The 22,875-nt window shown below is 40.1% G+C and overlaps 1 protein-coding gene across 2 annotated transcripts in view; it reads left to right on the plus strand.

Annotated features, from left to right (window-relative positions):
• The window catches only part of PDE4B (phosphodiesterase 4B), a 541,693-nt gene that overhangs the window by 494,231 nt on the left and 24,587 nt on the right, over positions 1-22,875 (plus strand). For both annotated transcript variants that reach the window (XM_049879522.1, XM_049879523.1), the window contains one exon: positions 5,546-5,658. In XM_049879522.1, coding sequence (XP_049735479.1) covers positions 5,546-5,658 — 113 coding nt within the window. The remainder of the gene's footprint in view (positions 1-5,545; positions 5,659-22,875) is intronic.

Here is a 22,875-nt window from a genome sequence, read left to right on the forward strand (position 1 = left end):
TCTGATGGACAGGCATAAAAAGACTGGAGAAATTGAATTATGGCCTAAGTATTAGATGAACTGAAAAATTATTAAAATGGAAGAGTGGGGATCATTGACTAAAAAAAATAGATTACGTGAAATTTATGTGGTATGATCTCTTTATTACATACATATCTATGTCCACACACAAACATATAAGAGGATATGCAGAAAAGGGTTAACAATGGCCATCTCTGCTTGGTAAAAATGTGACATTTTTATTATTTCGAATTTTTGCTTCTGTTTTTTTTTTTTTTTCTATTTTTCTACAAGGTACCAATATCCCTTCTGTAATAGTAAACGAGATATTTATGAAATTACAAAACACTTAATGGTTTATAGTCTGGTTTATTTATGTGTTCTCCTTGTTTACTCTTCTCGTAAGATCAGGGTATTATTATCACCTTCATTTTAGAGATAAAGACGCAGTCTCAGAGAATTTAGGTATCTTGCCTGAGGTCACCCCCTGAGGCAAGACATAGGAGACCCTACCAGGTCTGCTGACTAAATATTGCCCAGCCTCCATTTGCTGAGATCTCTGTCAGGTGGATCAGAAAAGGGAAGGAGAGACTCAAGAAATGCCAACACTTAGGAAAGCAGTTTCACAATTTTAAATAGGAAAGACCCAAGGGTAGGATGCGACTTTCAATGCAGCATTGTCAGGAATAGATGCCTTTTCAGAACTGGGCTGAACTCCATTTCGTAGGCCAAGATAGGGTTCTCGAGAGGAGTCCAAGAGAGACTATTTACTGTAATCATTTAACCTCTGGCTTCTTCGCTTTTCCCTGAAGATAATTCAGAGATAATCATACCTCTTCAGTGCCTGTCACACAGAGAGGTTGCAAGAACTAATGAATGGTGTGCTTGGCGCTCCTTTGAGAAAAGAGCTATTTGAATGCCATATATTATTACCAGATTATTATTAATTATAATTATTCACCCGTTCTCTCTTCCTGTTTCTCAAGGTCTAGTGCAATACCTACCAGACCTGCAGAAGGAAGCAAATTTTCTTTCTTGTGGAGTGAAATAGGGAAAGAAGGGAGGAAAAGAAGGGAGGCTAGTTCTCCCTGCTCCGTCTCCTTCAGAAAATTTTGACAACTGTGATCAACAGCATAACCCATCCATGGTCACCTTACCTGCTTTTATCTCCCCCCACCCTGACCTTTGAGACTTGCTTCTGTGGTGTTAGGCATTATTCCTTCCCAGAGATCTTTTGTAAGACGGGAAATAAAGCTGGCTTCATAGGTGTGCAACCTGTGTGGTTGCACAGGACCCCATGCTCAGAATGGCCTCATACTTGGGCTTTGTTGCTCTATTGTCTCTGCCTTGAAATTCTAATTAATTTTATCTTGTGTTTTGTAAGTGAAGTCTGATGGAACTAAAGAGTATATACACTGGTGTCTTAGAACCTTGGGTCATGTGCTGTCTCAACTCCTGCTGCCTGCCTGCTTCCCGTAGATGGGTCCTTGGCCATTTGCTCCCCTGTTCTTGGAACCCCAGGAATGGCCCAGCCTGTTTCTCCCTGTCCCTACCCTATGACCACTACTGCTTCCCATACTCCAGGAGAGGACTGGGTGCAGGTATAAGGAGGGTTCAGGTTAGGCGTGCATGCCTTGTAATATCTTGATAGAGCACAGTAGCAGCCATCTCCACCCCAGGTCTGCAGTGCTGAAACGTGGCCAATGGAGGCCACGTTTTAGCAGGGGCCAGCCACTCATCTACCACTGATCCAAGTACTTAGCACATCTCTGCATAGAGTTTGCAATACCCTTAGAAGTCACCTGTCTGTTGTATATTGGGACAATGGGTCCATGAGAAAGGAAATTGCCTGGCTCAACTTCCCCAGGACCCATCCCAGCTAGGCCACAGTGCATCAGTCCAGTGGGAACCCAACAGCTGGTGAACTGTACCTGTACCCCAACTCGTGAAGTAGGGGTCCCCAGGCTCCTGTGAGGGTCTGTACTCACCCCACAAGTGTCTCCATACCTGAGGGAACAAGATATTAAATGGCAAATAAAACACACCATGTCATTCATTAATTGTGACAAATACACTGTAGCAATGTAATATGTTAACAATGGGGGAACTTAGGGTGTAGGGTATTCAGGAACTATACTATCTTTACAAATTTTATGTAAATCAAAAGCTATTCTAAAATATAAAGTTTATCAAAAATCAAAAACACTGTGACAGGTTGACAGAGAGACCACAAACGAAAGGAAAAAGCTTCAAACTTGGGTACTGTTAACAGAGCCTTTTTTCCTGTTTTTTGAACAAGGGCCCTGCATGCTTATTTTGCGCTGGGACCTGAAATTCCATAGCTGACCCTGACTGTAAAACCTCTTCTTGAATATGCAGTTCTGTTATCTCCCTTCCTAATCCTTACCACACTCTTTCCCACCCCCAAATGCTAGGGCTTTGAGTTACTTTGATTGCCATTAATAATTCTCCAATGCATTGATCACCTACTAAAAACTGGCTACCCTATCAGGCACTGTATATGCTTCACCTCATTTTACCCTTTATGCTTATCTGAGGCAAATATTCTTCTCTTTGTTTTACAAATGTAGGAAACTGAGGTCCAGGTAATGGTAAAACAGAAAGTCAAAATACTTGAGTCTCACTCCACAGCACTACAGACGTACCGTTCAGCATCTAGGTGCCCAACTATTTGTAGGCTGTTTGGGTAGGCTCTTTACTTTTCACTCCTCCAAGTATCTACTGAGTCTCTACCATGTGCCAAGGGTCCTTGCGTGGTACAAGCGGTTAATGCACTTGACTGCTAACTGAAACGCTAGAGGTTCAAGTTCACCCAGAGGTGCAATCAGCCCCTGAAAACCATACAGAGCACAGTTCTACTGTGACACACGCAGGATCATCATGAATCAGAATCAGTGCCACAGCAACTGGCTTACTGGTACTATGTACAATTACTGGAACTGGTGCCAGAGCTAGACGTTGCAGAGTGAAGGCCAGTCCTGAGCTACACTGGGATTTTATTTGGCAGTACTCGTGCCCCCCATAAGTGGCAAGCGTTTGATGCCCCCCATACTTAGCCCACTCTGATGTCCCTCCATACTCCCCTCTTTACCTAGTTTTACTGCGATAAGAAGACTATGCCAGATGTATCTGCACGTTCATGTGCTATGGGACAAAAAGGAAGTCTTGACTGCTGATGAAGAATTTGGGAAGTGACAAATCCTCATATCTTCAAAATGTAGTAATTTTTGCTTAGAAAAATATTGTGGTTCACCAGAATAAGAAAGGGCAGTGGAGTGAGATTCTGTCACATCTATTGCCAGACAATGATATCTCACTCTTGTGCCAAGTCTAGAGGATAGGTGTGCTTGTTTTGTGTAATACAGACAATGAACAAGCTGTGGTGGAAACACTGAATTGGTCTACCTTTGAATCGTCTCCCTTCTTTTTTAGCGCTTCTGCTGTTCCAATTATTGTATTTCCTTCGTCAAGCTTGAGTGGAAATCAGATCCCTTTTTTCCTTTTAAAGAAGGAGAAATGTGACATATCATCTTACAGTCATTTTGCATATCAGCCAATTCAAAAGGCTCTGAATGACTTGCTTACTCCCCACTGCCTGATCTTAGTTACAGAGAACCACAGGTGGTGATGTGGAAGACACCAAGGTAGTAAAACCTGAGTAGTTGGGAAGTGGTTGGGTGTTTTTTCTTTTATTAGAGACAGGGAATGAGGATGGGAGGACTCTGTCCTTTCAGAAAAGACTTCCTGGGAAGAAGTGTTCTTTCAGAAGGAAACAGGAGGCAGGGGGTGTCTCTGAAGCACTAAAGAGTAAGTGAGGAGCTTCTTCTTGTTGGGGCAGCATCGCAAAATTGAGAAGGAATAAAGGAAGGAAGGTATGTGCAACTCTGGCTTGAAATGAGTTTTGCTAATAACACTTCAATTCTTGTCTGCACATTTTCTGAGGGGTGAAAAAAAATGGAGGAAGTCACTTCCAGTGGTTTTGTGGCTTTTTAAGTATGACGTACAGGATATTGAATTTTAACCCCTGTTTATCTTGAAGCATTGACACATTTGGGGGCAAACAAAACACCTATTCTTTGAAGTGTGCTTTCGCGGCCAAGTGATTCCAGTCTCTTGAAATCACTCTTCTGTTTATTCCCTTTTCTGCTTCAAGAATCTGCCACATACATAAAATTATTCATATAATCGTGAAAAGCTATGTGGTCTGTATAAACGTATAAAAAATGCATTCTAAATCTGACAGGAATGCGTGTACCCTTTTGTTTACACTAGAACTCCAAATGAGATTTTTAACTGTATTAGTGCCTATATGTACTTGTTTTCCAGAAAGCCTAGTAGAGTTAATAGATGTTGTTCCCTTGAAAACAGGCATTTAGGAGGGACAGACTGATTGCTTTTTACTGGCTGTCTGTAGCATCATTAATTCATGGAACATTTATAAAAATTAACTCAATGTTTATTAACATTGGGTTCTTAAATCAATAACCTGAAGTATTGTTTAGACTCACAAACCTTGGGGTATGGAATGACATGTTGTGGCCATTTAAAAAGAGTATCAGTTATCCAACAAAAATATGATCTGAAAAACAATATATATATTTGGTATGGACCACTGAGAATCTTTCCAGAAAGTCTAGATTCCTAAAGTGACAAATCAGAGCCCCCGGCTTAAATCAAACTGGAAATCTACCGCATTCACATCTGGCTCCACCTGAAAGTCCGGTTCAGAATTTCCCTCTGATCCTGGCACTCGCAGAAGGGAAGTTTTAGCTTTGTTTAGTGTAACAAGAGCTCAAGACTCCCAGGCCAATAACTGTGTTCACGTAAAACCCCAGACAGTTTCTCTTCAAGTGTTGTTGGAGAGACCTCGTTTTGAGCCTAATTAAAGGAAAGCTTCAGGGGAGGGGAGGAATAGAGAAGTTTCTTACTTGCGCCGGTCAGTGTTTGCCGAATTAAAAGTTATTCCAACATTAACACATTCCGGGAATGAAAGACTGCCCAGCCTTCCACCGTTATTGCCAAATGCTCTTTCCTCCCCCCCGCCCCAAATTTTCTACTGTATGCTTCCTTCAGAAGAAAAACAAAATGAGAAAACGCTTTCTTCACTTCTGTAGACTGCACTCAGAAATGACATCACGAACCCCAAAGAGCCCCGGGATGACTAAGGCAGAGAGAGCCTGAGAAAACTCCTCACTGCTTCTTTTAGTTTTAGGGCACATTTATGCAGAAGAGCTTATAAGTGACGGTTCCCCCGCCCTCTTCCTCAGAGGAAGTTTCTTGGTAGATCACTGACACCTCATCCCGGCAGGAGGGGTGAAAACTTGACACCAGCCACCTCAGGCAGAGCACCACGGTGATTTGTTCTCCTGGTGGAGAGCTGGAAGGAAGGAGTCTGCGGCGCAAATAATGAAGGAGCACTGTGGCACCTTCAGTAGCGCCGTGATCAGCGGAGTCAGCGGTGACTCGGCTATGGACAGTCTGCAGCCGCTCCAGCCTAACTACATGTCTGTGTGTTTGTTTGCAGAAGAATCTTATCAAAAATTAGCAATGGAAACGCTGGAGGAATTAGACTGGTGTCTAGATCAGCTAGAGACCATACAGACCTACCGCTCTGTCAGTGAGATGGCTTCTAACAAGGTAAGAGAGGACCGTTTTATTCATTAATGTGGGACCGCTGGGGAGCTCCCAGCTCCCCTCGCCTCCGCCTGTAGCAGAAGTGCACCAGGGACCGCGACCATAAGAATATGTTTGCCGATTTCTCTCAGAATATTCTGTTCCAAAGAGCCATATTTTGCTTGTATTTTAATGCTACAGCAAAAGTTTAAGATCCACGGCAAGCTTTTCATTCACAGTAATCAAACTTCTTTTTAAATGTTGTACTTGGAATATGTATAAGGTGAGAGCTTACAAGTCACTACACCAAAAAAATAATTGCCAGGAAGCTAAACTATGAATGAATCGATAGGGTAAAATTTATAACATGTTACATTGCAATTAGGTGTCACATAGATATTTTGACCAAAAAAATAATCTGACCTCCATCAGTCAATGGGAGAGAATGGCTCTGAAGATTGATAAATTCCTTCTGAGAAGAAGGACATTCTAGGATTTTCTATTACTTCTTTTGTGATGCTGGCATGACCTATGATAAAAAGTGACAATAATATCTTGTCCCGAAAAGAAAGTTATTTTTTAAAAGATTGCTGGTTTTCAAAGTGGAATAATTTGAAACTGAGTTTCAGCCATACTGCAAAGAAATGATTTTATTTACAATCCCCAGACAAAACTTACTGTTGAAGCGCTTTAATTACCCATCATTATATCATTTGTTTAATTAACACCTGGACTCGGAGTGCTAATTTATGTAGTGAGAGTCATTGTTTTTCGTTTGTATTTTTTCCTTGGAGAATTTAAAACTGTATGTGTATATATACACATATATATGTATATGGAGCCCTGGTGGCAAAGTGGTTAAGAGCTCAGGCTGCTAACCAAAAGGTTGGCAGTTGGAATCCACCAGCCACTCCTTGGAAACCCTATGAGGCAGTTCTATTCTGTTTTGTAGGGCCGCTGAGTCGGCACACAACAACAATACATATATGTATATGCATATGTATATGTATATATGTATGTGTACACATACATGTATGGAAAGCCTTAGTACTGTACCCGTGTAAGTGCATGTTTCAGAGTCCCCATCAGTCTAGCCTGAGGTGGTGTCTTATGTTTCTGGGGCTGGGAAGAGATTGTTGCACACCTGCCAACATGCCCTCTCCAGCCCTAGGTTTACTAGTGAATGTGCGGACCTCCTCCCTCTTTCCTGGGGTTGAAAGTATCACCTTCCATCAAGGCTTGCTGGCTCCTGCTCAAAGGATCTGAGCAGAGGAAGCAATGAGTCCTTAAAAAAAAAAAAAAAACTCAGTGCCGTCCTGAAAGAGGAGTGCTCTTCTCACTTGAGAATTCATTGCTTTTGGTTATTAATTAAAAGGGCAAAAATAAGTCACTTTCTGAAATTTTAGTTCAGAGTTCAATTTGAAAAAAGAGAAAACAAGGACACATTTGAGCTTAACTACTTACTGCCTTTTTTTCCTGAAGCTCTAAATTAAAAGCTAAATTCAGGGATTTTCCAGGCTGTTGTAAAACTCACCCAACTGCTTCCCCATCCTCTCAAGTTGAACTTCGTAACTTCTCCAAAACACATTGAACTCTATGTAGAAGGGGTTTTCACACATGCTTTAGCCTACTTGGAAATATTAACAACTGCTCTGTTCTCTGCATTTTGTGAACACTGACGCCCATGCCAAGATATAGATCCAATATTTGGAGGTAGTTTTTCATCAGGTGTCTCACAGAGGACATGGTGAACTCTTTTCTGGAGTCACTAAGGTAAAGTAGGCAATTCCCTCTAGGAGGAGAAAAAGAAAACTCACTGAGAAACTGCAAATGGCTATTATTTTTCGGTTTGAGTGTTGATGAGTTGTAGCAATCTAATCAGGTTTGCATCTGGAGTGCTGAAATTAGACATTGTCCATCTGTCTGTCTTGCAGTTTTACTAAAAGTAATTTCATATTCAGCCTAGTAGTTAATAAGGTTCTGAGGCCAGGGACATTGTAGGTCCTGCTGAGAATTCCAATCACTTCAGGCTTCCGCTCTTCCTTTATGGTGTGGTATGCAGGAAGCAATGAAAGTTGAGTAGTGCTACTCCTAAAGAAAGGGCTAAACCTTAATGCTGACACACTTAGCTCAGGTAGAAGACATGTAGCATCACCTATTTTCTAGATCTACAGTGGAAAAGTAGCACGGCAAAGTGGTTATCCAGTGTATGCATAGTGTCCAGAGTGACGGATAAAGTCAACTTTAGTTTTTAAAAAGATCTCTTTTTAGTTAGCTACCTTTTTTTTTTTTTTTTAAAGTCTTGATCATTCAGAAGATAATTATTTCAGGTAGAGCTTGTGTAATTTCAACCATGGTGTGTGGCACATATGATATGATATGACATATGATTATGATATAATGCAACGAGAATTTTTTATGTCCGCCAAAATGAAATAGATCTAAACTAGTTTTTTGGAGGAACTGAGTTATCTGTGATAAAGATAAAATTCCACATTCGATTTTAAATATCTTTGAAATTATTTGAGCTTTCCAACCAAGTTGCTGTTTAAAAACATAATCATTACTGTCTTCATCATTACCACCGTCATCACCACTGTGTAGTCTTATTTGGTCATGTCTTGCTTATCAGCACCAAACAAAAAAGCCACAGCACATATCTGAGTTACAGACATGGAAGTGAGTGTGAAGATGTTTTATAGAAGGAGTATGTGCAGAACATGGTCTTTGGGATCAGAAAATTATGGTTCAAATCCTGACACTCCCATATGTTAGCTATTTGGCCTTGGCCAGTTTACTTAATCTCTCTGGGACTCAACTTTCTTATCAGGAAAGCAAGGATAAGGTGAAACCTACCTCACAGGTTGTCGTGAGGTAATTAAAGCATTCAGTAAGGTATCTGATCTGTAGTAAAAGTTCAATAAATGATAACTTATTGGAACATGTCCACAACAGTTTTGCAAGAAATATGTGTCCCTAGCTCTTTCTCGGAAACCCTGGCGGCATAGTGGTTAAGTGCTATGGCTGCTACCCAAGAAGCTGGCAGTTCGAATCCACCAGGCACTCCTTGGAAACTGTATGGGGCAGTTCTACTCTGTCCTGTAGGGTCATTATGAGTCAGAATCACTCAACGGCAATGGTTTTTGTTTTGGGTAGCTCTTTTCTCAGCTAAGTGACTACTGAGTTTTGTTTACAACCCTTGAACTTACTTAAGAGTGGTGATAGGATGGTCTGTGTTATGTTTGGGGGTATTTGGGAACTACAGGTGTGCCAGTCTACATGCAAATAGTAGAGAGCTGACTGCATCTAGGGGAGGAAAAAGAGCAAACAGTTTTTCATAGTTAGTTCATCTGGGTACAGCTGTATATATTTTTTCATTTTTGTTGTTCTTTTTGTTATTAACTCTTTCATGCTTTGAAGAGGACTGAGTGACTCAAATATTGTAACTAGCTTTCCCAAATGTACTTCAGAGCCCAGGGTGATAGATATGAAACTGTTCCTGTGACTTATAAAAAACATAGTCTTCTCCTTGGCCCAAGTTCCCCAAATCCCTTAACGCTGACCACAGGCCAAATGGAATTCCAGAGTATCAGAGAAAAATCCAGTCAGGTGGGTTAATATCATAGATTACTTCCCCCCAAGAATGATAGCAAGATGACATCAATCCGGCAGGAATTTTATAAGGTGACGGCATTGCCTTCCAAAATGAAAAGGATGTCCAGTGAACCTTCTGTTAGCAGCCCACGTTCTGTTAGAAGTGCTAGAGCTGTTTTGCTTAAAACTGTTTTCCTTAACGACAGATGGCACCCTTAGCCGTCTTCATTAATTTTTGCATTTCAACTTTTATCACCTCGTAAATCAGAAGAATTGTCTTACACTTCAGTGAAATGCATCAGAACATGAGCTTCTCAGTGGCAAAACAGTCAGATGTTTTGAAAACAGGATGCTTTGGCTCTGCATTATAAAAAGAGGAACGGAAAGAGAAACAGTATAGAAAGGAAGAAATCAAATAGCCTCAGCAGGATCCCCAGCCCAGCAATGGCATAAACAGTGACCTATCTTCCTGACCTTCACTGTGGCTCAGTTCCTGACCTCGTGTCACCAAAGCCAATCGACGTCATTGGAGAAGGATAGGAGGAATGGCACAGCTGCTGTGAGGGTGACTAGAATTTCCTGTCTCCTTCCTGACAGACGCAGTCAGAAAAGTACAGAGTTGCAACCACAGTGGTAAGGGAGGACCGACAGACACAGAACAATCCTAGTGAGGCATAGTTGTGACTGGCAGGTAGAGGGGTGTTTCTTCCCCCATTTTACTAAGAAACATAGTCTCTTGCCTAGAATTTTCAGGTGAATGTCAAAGGGGTCATTTGCACCCAGCATGTTAGATGTTTCTCAAAAGATGAACATGTTGTGGTATTCAATATGGAGCTTTGTTTGAACAACTAGTCACGGTACTAGTTATCACCCAAAGGCCTTCCAGTGTCCTTAATATAATCTAATGTACTGTCTTTGCCCTAGGGCCATTTTGTATGTAGTACAAAGGTTTGTGTCCTATCAGTAGAAACTGATACTCTGTTGTTATAAAGAGTAATCCTGAAAAATAGCAACATTTTCCTTAAAATAAAGTATTAGGACCTGTGGTTGTTGTAGTTAGTGGCCATCCAGTGACATCTGACTCATGGTGACCCCATGTGATACAGGGTAGAACTACTCCATAGTGTTTGCTGAGAAACCTTCAAGGTAGGAATGAAAGATAGGTGGTTGTTTTTTTCACTTAAAGCGGCGTGAAGTCAGCTACAGATGGCATCACAGGGAAGTGAGTCTTCCTGGCCGTACAGGTTCACTTTTCCAGTTCTTCAAGTGCAGCCGTACTGGAGTAGTGAATGTAAAGCCAATTAACTGCTGTGCCTTTAGGGGGCAGGGGATAAAGAATCACCCAATTTTACCAACCTAGTTTTTTTTTTTTTAGAGCCACTTGGGACCCCGGGTGCATTACACTGGAATGTGAGATCATAACAGGCTGATCACAAATGTTTGAGTGAATCATTTTCTATGTAACTGAATGATCAATAACTATGGGAAAACTTGGATTTGAACAGAACTGGAAGGAATAGGTCTTATTGGCCAACAGGTTCATCTTATAATTCTGCCAGGAAGGTGGTAGGCAAGTGACCAATTGTTAAAAAGGGTTAATGCCACTTTTGCATCAAATTAAATGATATAATTAGAGCAGTACCAACCTTAGAGCAAGAGGTATATTTTCCCCCAATCCTGTGCTTTAAGAGAAAGAGTCTTGGTGGTGTAGTGGTTAAGCACTCGGCTGCTAAGCAAACGGTTGGAGATTTGAGCCCACCAGCTGCTCCATGGGAGAAAGATATGGCAGTCTGCTTCTTTAAAGAGTACAGCCTTGAAAACCCTATGGGGCAGTTCTACTCTGTCCTATAAGGTTGCTGTGAGTTGGAATTGACTCAACGGCAGTGGGTTTGGTTTTGGTTTGGTGCTTTAAGAGGATCTTTGTCTGGTCATCCTCCAGCTGCTTTTTACTCAGGAGGTGAGGAGTCTGTTGGACCAAGGCAGCAGCTTGTGCTCCCCCTTCTAGACCATACTTTGCATCTACAGGACCTCCCACATTCTCTGCCCAAATGGCATTGAATCTACTTCCGGGGCCTGTAAGAGCCTCTTCCCTGGGTGTGCTGCAGGAGACCACACACTTAGGCCCAAGGGGAAGCCAAGAAACAGTAATTTGGGGTGACAGGAGCGTTGTGTGGGAGGAGCTTGGACATGCAGGCTGTGCCCGAGGGTGTCCACAGGCCTGCACGTGAGGTCCCTGACAGTGCTGTTGTTGTTGTTGGGTGCTATTAAGTCGATCCTGACTCACAAAGACCCCATGTGACAGAGTAGAACTGCTCCATAGGGTTTTCTTGGCTATGATCTTTACAAAATCCGATAGCTACATCTTTCTACTGAAGAGCTGCTGGGAAGATTCAAGCTGCCAACCTTTCAGTTAACAGCTGAGTGCTTATCCATTGCAACACCAGGGCTCCTTCTAGCAGTGCTAGGGCATGGAAAAAGAAGAGGGCAGAGCACGGTCCGTGGACCAGGTCCCCCTGCACCATCATATCCAAGGAGCTCAGGAATTCTAGATTCAGTCTGGCCTTCCTGGCTGTTAGAAAGGTACATTTGTCAAGGTACGAGGATAGAAGGTAGCGCACTTTATATCTTTATATATTTAGATTGATTTGTTTCCTAAAATTCTCTAACATGACCTAAGATAAGATAGTAAAACATTTTTAAAGGACCTTAGTCTACCCCCAAAGTCCTTTTTTCCTTCACAATAAGAAAAATGAAGAGAAGCTATTTTTACTATCTTTTAACATTTATTTTCATTCAAATGATTGGAACAATTTTGTCATATACTTTGGCCTTTGCAGTGCACGCAACATGCATATAAAACTGAGAGCTAATGCTTCAGTGACGATACATACCCACTCCCGCTGCCGTCAAGTTGATTCCGACTCATAGCGACCCTATAGGATAGAGTAGCGTGACGATACATAGTATAGGAAAATTTCCTAGAAATACTGCATGGATTGTTTTCCATGGACTTTATCTTCAAACAAAGGTGAAAATGCAGATTAAGCTGTTTATTCTTTATTTGGCATTGCTTCAATTACTCGTTCTGTGAAAAAAATAGAGTTTTTTTTGTCGTTGTTGAAAGGTAATTCCGTATTTTAGGTTCTAGTCTTAGCAAAACTTAGCAAGCTGAAGAGTTTGAGAGTTATTTAGTGCTTCGTAATAAATTTGATTCGGAATCTACCTTGCTTAATTTAAATATATCTACACTGGTATTACAAATTTTTTTTTTTTTACACTGGTATTGATGGAGCTGTTTCCTTTACTGAATTCTAATCCGTCTAATCCAACCTTTTTGCTAATTCACTTGAAAGTCCCCCAGTTAGCAAATCTCTAAAAAGCAAACAGGAACGAAGAGAGGGAAATCACCTTTGCTGCTCCTCTGGTAGGCTGATCGGGGAGCTTTGCATTCCCAACATCTGATACGTAAGTCACGGAAAGGGGAATCTCTCCACGTAAAAGAAAAATCAGATAAGAATGTTTAAAGTGTCAAATGGAAATCCAGAACACTCATTTTGAAAATCGAATTGCAACACATTAATAGGATAAATATTTGGTTTCCATTTTTTATTCTTTTTTTTTTTTTTTTTTAATATCTCCCAGTCTAAAAGTCTCGCAAGGGTTATACTATTCTTACCTGTGAGAGAAAAGCCAATGGAAGATATTGCTCTTGTACTATTGTTCCAAAATGTTTTAATTTTAAATGAAAGTATGCCCAGCAAATGAAGGAAGGTAGCTCAGCTCCCAGGTCTTACTAACCACAGGATGATGCCACAGCAAAGTTGTGTCACATTCAATGGATTGCACACCCTTGAAGGCACTGAGCCAATTGTGTGTGTGCTTCCCTGCATATCCTTCCACTTTAACATTTTTCAGGGGCCTGCCAGCCCCTCTCCGTCTTGCCCACTTGTACGTGATGTTTCCCTCAACTGGTGCCAAACTGTTTAGTCTCTTGGATATTTTACTGTAACTTCCTTTGTTTGATTTACTTTAAAGTAGCCAAGTGCTTCCACAAAGAAAGGACTGTTAAGCTATTTAGAAATGAAGAAGACAGTTAAACTCCTGTTTCGTTAGTTTCTGTTTTGGGAAGTGCCTGATGGTCTTATTCTCTTTGAGAAGGGCCCGATGATCTGTTTCTCTTTATGGAGTACAGTTTAAAAGCTATAAATCATGCAATTCTGCTCATCAGTCACCATGTGTTTCCTTCTGCTGAGTACTTGCAAGTTTAAAATGTACCACTTTGGAAACCTAAAGTCCTCAGAGATTGTAACTGAGAGAACTTGTTGAGAATAAAATTCATCTTCATGGCTGTCAATTTCATCCCTGCATTTTTCTTTTTAGTTTTTCAAAATATGATAACTTTTTAAATGATTATTAAAACTTTAAATCGCCAAGTTACCTTTGCTAGCACCATACTGGCGTAATGTTATAACCTTCAGCAAGAGCTAGAAATGAAAGTTTAGTACAGAGTCGGGAAGTGATAGTGATTAAGCTGTTAAAAAAATTAGATTTAGGACAAGAGGTGCAGCATTTGATATCTGAAAAAGATAATTTGTAACAGTTATTTTGGAATGAAAACAGTAAGAAGATAAATTGTCATTAAATGGAAATGTTTTTCCAGCACACCCGTATAGGCTGTGCTAAAACTGATCAGACAGAGAACAGTGATGTCTTAATTTGGCAGTTACCTAATGTCAGCATGGATGGTAAAATTTGATAAACCAAGCAAACAACAATGATCTAAATATTTTCTTTTTAGTTGTAAGTTCACATGATTGCATTAGACAAAATCCTAGAATTTTGAACCTGGAAGGGATCCTTAAAGATTATCTATCTCGAAGACTTCATTTTATAGATGAGAAAATAGAGGTATCAGTTTTCTCATCAATAAAAAGTGAGGGTTAAATATCTAATGTTACACAAACAACTATATAAAATGTAAAGGACAACCTAAGTGAAAGGTAATTTTATTATGACATGACGTCTCCAGAATCATATGCCTAGTGAATGAGTAGACAACTAGATATTAAAATATATGTCTGATTATAAATCCAGCTTATTATTCATCTTCAGCAAGAGGCTGATTAAGCTTACAACATGGGACATTCCTACTTTAGTTTGGTTGGTTTTTTAACTTTCTCATAGTGTATTTATCCCTCTTGAGTAAAAGCTATAAGTAGTTGTCTTAATCATTTCAAGTCAAGAGAACTAATTTATTATTCCTGAAAATTTGATGATCAAAATCTAGTAGGAAATAGTTGAAGTGAGTTACTTTAAATGCCCCTGGCATTGGTTGTTTTTCTTCACCTTTTACTGTTTTAATTTCTAAATTAAAAAAAAAAAAACCCTCAAAGTTTGGAAAGTACAGAAAAATATAAAATATTAAATATAAAGCAATAGAAAAAATATTTTCTTACAAAGGCAACCAGGGTTAACATTTCCACCCTGTCATAATTCAAATGACTATAGATAATTTATCTCCAACTTTTTTAGTCAACATTTCTGCGTGTGATTAATTCCCATTATAAATATTATTTAATGACTATATGATATTCCCTCGTGTAAATATGATATTAATAACAACCAATTTACAATTAATGCTTTTAGTTTTTCATCATGATAACTTTGTCCAAGGAGCAGCGGATGGATTCGAACTGCCGACCTTTTTGTTAGCTGCCGAGTGTTGAACCACTGCACCACCAGTGCTTCTTTCTTAGGTTAGAGTCCCACAAATCAAATTAATGGGTTAGAGAGTAAGAGCATTTTTAAGGCTTTTGATATGTGTTTGCCTTTCCACTAGTCCTAGCCAAAGTTTAAGTAGTCCAAGCCCTGTCATTAGCAACTTCTTTCTGTTTCTTCCTTTCCTCACTTCAGAATGGAAGATACTAATTTGAAGCATTTTATCAATTGGTGAAAACAAAGCCAGCCCTTGGATTCTCTCTGCTACTTAGCAGAGTTGGTAGTTTGTTGTTGTTTGTTGCCATCGAGTGGATTCCAATTCATGGCAACCCCATGAGAGCAGAGTAGAACTGCTCCGTAGGGTTTTCAAGGCTGTGGCCTTTTGGAAGCAGATCACCAGGCCTGTCTTCCAAGGTGCTTCTGGATGGGTTGGAACCACCAACCTTTCAGTTAGTAGTCTGGTGCTTAACCATTTGCACCACACAGGCACTCCATGCTGCTAGTTTGGGAAGTGGAAATCAAGATGACCATCTCAGTTTGGCTCTTTCCTTACACCCCAGAATGCTTCTGCCCAATGGCCCAGATTAGTGCAACTCTCACGGCTTCAATACTATTTCTTGAGGTTGTATTACCAATATCCTAGTGAGGTTATGTTCAACTGTGCTGGCAGCCACACATTTTAGAAACAATATCAATGTAATTAATGCCTTGTAAACATTTTAAGGAGCCTTGATGGTGCAGTGGTTAAGAGCTAACCAAAATGTCGGCAATTTGAATTCACCACCCGCTCCCTGGAAGGCTTGTGGGGCAGTTCTACTCTGCCCTGTAGGGTAGCTATGAATCAGAATCGACTTGACAGCAATGGGTTTGGTTTTTGGTTCAGATGATTGCGACAGCAGGCTTCCAATTTTCTCTTTACTCTTGATGTCAAATGTCAGAAGATCTGTTGAAAACCTGGCTTAAGAATATCAGTAAGAGTTTCATTACCACCCAAAAGTAAATACAGGCCTTTAACCCTCCTCTTGGCATACCTCTTGGCATAGAAAACTTCCCCCTGGCTCAAGTACGTCATCAGATACTATGTTATGAACTTACTCCTGGTATACCAAATGTCCTGGCTTTCGCTTTTGAAACCATGCCTTGGCTACTTTAGCTTTGATCAGATTTTCATAGACCACCCTCTTATCCACCTTATCAGTTAAAACCATGGCTAACATTTTAGTTATCTGGGATTTTATATACGTCTGCTCCAGTTTGCAAGCTCTCAAAGCCTGAGATAATGCTTTGCATTTTTAAAACTCCACATTTGCTTCGGGACATCCTCGTGACATAGCTTGATTTCTGATCACCTGTAAGGAGGGTACCCCGGTGGTGCAGATGGTTAGCATGTTTGGCTGCTAATCAAAAGGTTGGAAGTTCAAGCCCACCTGGAGGCACATCGGAAGAAAGTCCTTCCTGGTGATCTACTTCAAAACATCAGCCATTGGAAATCCTATGGAGCAGAGTTCTAGTCTAACACACATGGGGTCACCATGAGTTGGAATCGACTCCGTGGCAACTGGTTGGTAAAGAGGGAAGTGTAAAGCAAGTAAAGGGTTGTGTTAGTTAGTGGTAGTTGATTTTTTGGCTTATTTTATTTTAAAAAGCTGTCTGCAGTCTGCTTGATTTGATCATTAAAAAGTTTATTTTGATGTGAGGACTTTTGATAGATTATCCTGATTTGGACAAAGGCCAGGATACCTAATGACCTCACTGGTGGGCACAGCACAATATTGAAGTTTTGGTTTGTTTTGTTTTTAGCCTTTTAAAAAAAATTAAATGCACGCAACATCCTTAGGCTAACCAGAAATAGGTGCATTTTCAGTGTACTTTTGCATTTCCATCTGATGGTGAGAAACCAGGGCTCTTCTTATGGTCACTAATGAAATGGAATCCATCTCCCACTCTGGATATCCCATTCATAGTCCATAAAGGGTCAATTTAACCGGCCAGATGCTACCCATTTACCAAGCTGAAAGGGCACAGTGCCCTCCCTGCCAGCAGCGCCTGTCCGTTGTGATTGCTACTGCTGACTGCTTTCTGTAATTGAGTCAGAATGATTTAGATATATCTGCGTTTACTGATGCAATGGGTATGTTGTTCTTGGCCAGACATGTGATTTGTGTTCATGACAGGGTGAGCTGTCACTGAGCTTTTTTCCGCGGCTGTATTTTAACACACTCAGGATCCAGTTACACAAAGTTTATTTGCATCTTTTTAATCCATTACGTGGGAGCTTCCCTGAATTCCATCTCACCAATGTACCAGTATTATTTTAAAAATACTTTGAAATCAGTATCATTTAATTTCAGAGACACAGTTTTGTTTTTATTTTAATGAATTAGAAACAATCTCGGGCTAATAGTCTTCTTTTGTATGTTTACGTATTCGGACAAGGTTATTATCTAATGCCATATGATATGTCTGGCATAGTAAAATGTCCACACTGAGAAAGGTCATATATGCTTTTCATGAAAGATTCTTCAGGGCCCTTAGTAAAGTCCTAAAATAGTAGAACTTTGCCAAAAACAACAACAAAAATAAAATTAAGCATCTCTAGGCAAGGATGGATCCTTCTTTTTTCTTTCTTTTTTAAGTAAGGGAAATATTTTGGCTTAAAAATGAGTAAAATGTGAGCTCTTTTTTCTTACAGGTAATGAAGGAAGAGGAGATATTAGTTAGGAAGAATTTGAGAAAGATTTTTCATTTTTGATCTGTTTTTCAGCTCTAACCATTAAATCCAGAACTGCATTCCCCAGAGAACTCTGCTTCTGCCTGAAAGCGTTAGTTATGGGCAAAGCAGGGATTTCAAAGGCCTGTTTCCTCACTCAGAGCTTCCTGAGCTATCAGGAAAGAGCTTTAAAAAAAAAAAAAAAAAAAGTCACTCTCTTTAACTGCATATACGCTTATTATTTTCATGTTGCTAGATCCAAGGTAGGCTCCTGGTAAGGAAAAATATCTGAAGAGTGCTTCCGTGCTTACACAGTGCTCTCACCTGTGTTATCTTGTATAATACTCACCATGAGGAAAAAAAGAAAAAAAAAAGAACCTATTGCTATCGAGTTGATTCCGACTCATACCGACCCTATAGGACAGAATAGAACTGCCCGGTAGGGTTTCCAGGGACGGCTGGTGGACTCAAACTGCCAACCTTTTGGTTAGCAGCCAAGCTCTTAACCACTGCGCCACCAGGGCTGCATGAGTAAAACAATATTATATCCCAATTTTCAGATGTGAAGCTGAGATTCGAGAGGGATAAGTGATTTGTCCAAGCTCTTCAGCTACTAAGTGGCAATGCTTGGAATCAAATTTTGTTCTCTTGGCTCCAAAGTCAAATGCTTTAAGAATGAAAATTAAAGGAAAATCCATGTGGTGGTTTGTTATATTCTAATAAGTCTTGGTTGGTTAACAAAACATATCATCATAGGATTTTTAAAGCTAGAGATGCACCAAGGCTCCTTCTTATTTTTCAGGTCTCAGTTTAAATGTTCACCCTTGGAAGAGACCTTCTTTAATTACTGTATGCATCAGCTTGCTTGTTTTACTATTTGCTATCACAGCGTGTGATTTTTGCTTTGTTGTTGAATGTAGTTTTACTCATCTTCTTCATTAAACTGTAAAGTTATTGGGGACATGCCAATATTGCCAATTGAGAACAGCATGCCTAGTTTCTCAGACTAAGTTACCATACAGAGATGCAAACTGAAGTTCAGTTAATTTCCAGACTCAGTTGGATATTCAGCTGACCTTCCATCACGCTCTTATGATGTTGGGTTTGCTGTCAGAGTCTCCTTTGCGCTGTTAGGGCCCACTGGTAAGGCACGGCAGTAACCAGCGTCTCCTCAACTGCGTGCGTGACCTATACAGCTGACTCTGAAACTACTTTTGTAAGTTTTCCAGAAACCCAACAAGGTATTATTGTAACTTCAGCATTTAGAACAGCTATAGAAGCCCTGGTGGTGCAGTGGTTAAGAGCTACGTTAAGCTATGGCTGCTAACCAAAAGGTCACCAATTTGAATCCAATCTTTGAAAACTCTATAGGGCAGTTCTACGCGGTCCTATAAGGTTGCTATGAGTCAGAATTGACTCGACAGCAATGGGTTTCTGCTTTTTTTTTTTTTTTTACAGGCATATGGTAAAACAAAAACAACCAAACTCATTGCCGTGGAGTCGATTCCAACTCATAGCGACCCTATAGGACAGAATAGAACTGCATATGGTAGGCATTCAATAAATATGTGTTGAATCAATTAAAAGAGGACCAAATATGTTGTCAGCAGCAAATCCATTAGAACCCAGGAACCATGATATGTACAGGTACTTGCCATATTTAATTCCGGTTTTTCCATTTGTTAGGTTGGAGAAGAAATGCCCATTTGGCTCACACTGACTCTTTACAACCCCGTCAGAGGCAGCAAAAGCTTGCTCCTGAGCCTCCTCTTACGTTCAAAGTCAGATAATAGAGAACAGGTTGTCGGGGACAAATGTTCTTTCTTTAGACACAGAACTGTGAAGCATGGGGCTTTTGTTTGGTTTGGCAATGAGGCATTTGGCTTACCTTTCCCTTGAAAACTTTGCATCCTGTGGACCAGAATCGAAGCCTTTCAGTGACTGGCAATGACTGTCGCATTCTCGGCTGGGAGCATATTTATGAGCCCATGCTGTGTCTGTAACTCAGCCACACTGCATATCTGTTGTGTCTGGAGTAGAGCAGCCCGATCACTCTGCCATTGTTTGGTTATGTTTTTCATTCATGGCCTATGCTGAAGCTTCTCCCACCCCTACCCCATGCATATATTCAATTAAGTCAGATGTGTTACCAGATTGACTTCAGTCATGCAAATCTGAGCAAAACATGTACTTGGTGCAGTTATTCTTTTGTCAGGAAGTGTGCAGTCTCTCATGGCTTTTGGTCAATGCATAAAGAGTCCTAAAGGCTTTTAATTTGAGGAAATAGGCTAAGCCAAGGAAGCATAAATGGATAGAGTTAGCAGTAGCCAGACATCCCCAAATAGGCCTTGGAATGGTATGGCTTTAACATAAGGATATTTTGAATTATGTTCTTCATTTGCCATGCTTCGTCTGTGTTTCTGGCAATTCAGGTTTACACTCCTTAGACTGGTGAATAATCTAAATGTCAACCAGCGAGCCTGAACTTCTGTGAGTAACTCATGTGTCACGTAATCCACATGACATAGCACTGTATCACACCTGCAGCAGCATATTGTGGGAAATCTGTAGTTAGTTGTATAAGCTGCTGTCAACAATGAGAAGAAAGGAAAGAGTTTAGGTGTTGAAGATCCAACCGAAACCTCCACCCAAATGCAAACCCGAGATGAAGTAGATCATCTGAAAATTCAGAGACAAAAACTAGCTTCTTCAAGTACAAATCCCGTGGAATGAAGAACACCTACTAGGTCTCAGAAACCTTGCCAATGACTGTATTTTTAACCCTCGTATTTTCAAGTTGGAAACACTTAGTCTCCAAGAGACTCCACCATTTTCCCAGCTTTTCAGACTAAGTTACCATAAAAAAGAAAATAAAGAAGTTACCATACAGGGGTGCAAACTGAAGTTCGATTTACTTCCAGCCTCACTTGGATATTCAGCAAATCCTGCATCAAGCTTTTATGATGTTGGGTTTGCTGTTAGAGTTACCTTTGTGGTTTTAGGGCCGCATGATAAGGCGAGACTATAACCAGCATCCCCTCTACTTCATGCATGATCTATGAGGCAGACTCTGAAACTGTCTTTATAATCCTCCAGGAACTCAACAAATCTATACATCTGTGGGGTGCAATGTTGTGCAAAGCATACAAGCTCTGGTACCTAATAACAGGAAAAACAAAATGGTGCACAAATGTAACCTTTTTGAGCGTGTGTGTAGGATAAAAGTACTTAAGACTATTGATTTTCATCCTTCGTGGTTTAAACCTCCAACCTGTGGCAGATTCTTCTCAAATTGTAGGTGTCTCACAAGGAAGGCCTGATGATCTACTTCTGGAAAAGCAGCCACTGAAAACCATATGAAACATAGCTCTACTGTGACACACATGGTGTCACCATTAGTCGGAGCTGTCTCGATGAAAACTGGTTATTGATTATTCTAGCATGGAGAATACCAAAATACCAAAACAGATAATATATAGACATTCAGGGATGAAAAGGACAAGTCTGTGTAGCCAAGAGTTTTCTTGTATTTATTTGATGGGCCCCAGAGTTAAGCTATGAGCCAGAATTGACTTGACAGCACCTAACAGCAACAGAGTTAAACTTGAGAATTGTCAGATTATCTGGCTGTCTCACCCCTAAAAAACTACTAATCTAGAAGCAAAGATTCCCAGGACAGGTTTTGAAGCATCCCATCATCTTTTACCTTAGCTGAAATCAATTTAATTCATATTAAACAAAATATGTGGTGTTTTTAAAGGGATCGCAATCTCAAAAACAACTACAGTAGATTTTTATGGATGCAAAATATAATGGAAACTTTCAAAAGCAATGCTTCATGCAGGATTTAAAATAACCTAGGAGTTATTATACAAACTGAAAATGGAAATTGGTTTTTAAAGGGAATCGTGATAAATCCTTATGGGATTGTGAAAATAAAGTAGAATGCTTGGTGAGTGAGTTCTGTGTCATTGCTTTCAAATAAGATACGAAGGTTCTTAGGCGTATATCATGTCTTCTGCTGACCAGGAGAGGATACTGGAGTAGATGATCTAATCCAGGGTGAAATTTCTCATTTTAAAAAATATAATGAGTTAAAAGAAACCTTAGTCATCTGCTTTGGAATCATATTAAATACCCTGTGGCCTTAGAACTGGCTTTAGAAGCTTGAGGTTAAATATTAGCCATTACGCCTGCACAGAAAATGTTGTGGAAGGCTTAAATGAAAAAGCAAAAGAGTAACGAAGTAGTAGTGTACCTAGATTTTTCTGGGATGCTGTGATAATTCTTGTTATCCATTGGTGGGGGAGGGGGAAGGGAAGCCTCTGCTCTATCAACGGCAACGGGTTTTGTTTTTTAATTATGGGGTCAATAAAAACAAACCCATTGTCTTGGAGTTGATTCCGACTCATAGTAACCCTATAGAACAGAGGACTGCCCCATATGGTTTCCAAGGAGTGGCTGGTGGATTCGAGCTGTCAATCTTTTGGTTAGCAGCCGAGTTCTTAACCACTGTGCCACCAGGGCACCAATTATGAGCTCAGCACCCCAAATCCACTGAAGTACCTTTTTTGTCTATCTCTATTAACAGCCAGATTAAAGGGGAGGAAAGAGTATGTAAAATAAAATAAAATTGTGATGCTCTAATAGTTACAGATCTTAGAGTATAGCTCACCAGAAGGAAAAGTTTCTGTCAAAAAGAACAGGTTTGAAAATTTTAAATTGTCTACAAATATACAGTTCCCCTAAGCCTGACACATAATGAAGATCGTATGACTTTGAAATCCAATCTCTTTACATGTGTAGAGCTACCAGATAAAATACATTTGGGACAGGCAATATTTGGGACATATTAATACCAAAAAAAAAAATGTTTATCTGAAGATCGGATTTAACTGGCATCCCAAATTTCTACTTGCTAAATCTGGCAACCCTACACACACACACACATAAATAGTTTAAAAATGTATAATGCATGTAATAGTATCAGGCATAAATATTTATGATGTCTTTTATCTATATAACACTGTCTCTGCAGCAACTTTCAGAGCTTGGGGAATGCTAGATCATGAGAAATTTCTCTAAACATTCTTATGGGAATTAGTTTGGGTCTAGGAAAGGTCAAGTTTTCAGTATCCCAATAATGAGGGCCATGTCCCGTCTTGAGAAGTTTTCAGAAATTCTAAGAAAAATGGACAGCAGCAGAAGAGATATATGGA

The sequence above is a fragment of the Elephas maximus genome, chromosome 3 (assembly GCF_024166365.1).
Source record: "Elephas maximus indicus isolate mEleMax1 chromosome 3, mEleMax1 primary haplotype, whole genome shotgun sequence".
NCBI lineage: Eukaryota > Metazoa > Chordata > Mammalia > Proboscidea > Elephantidae > Elephas > Elephas maximus.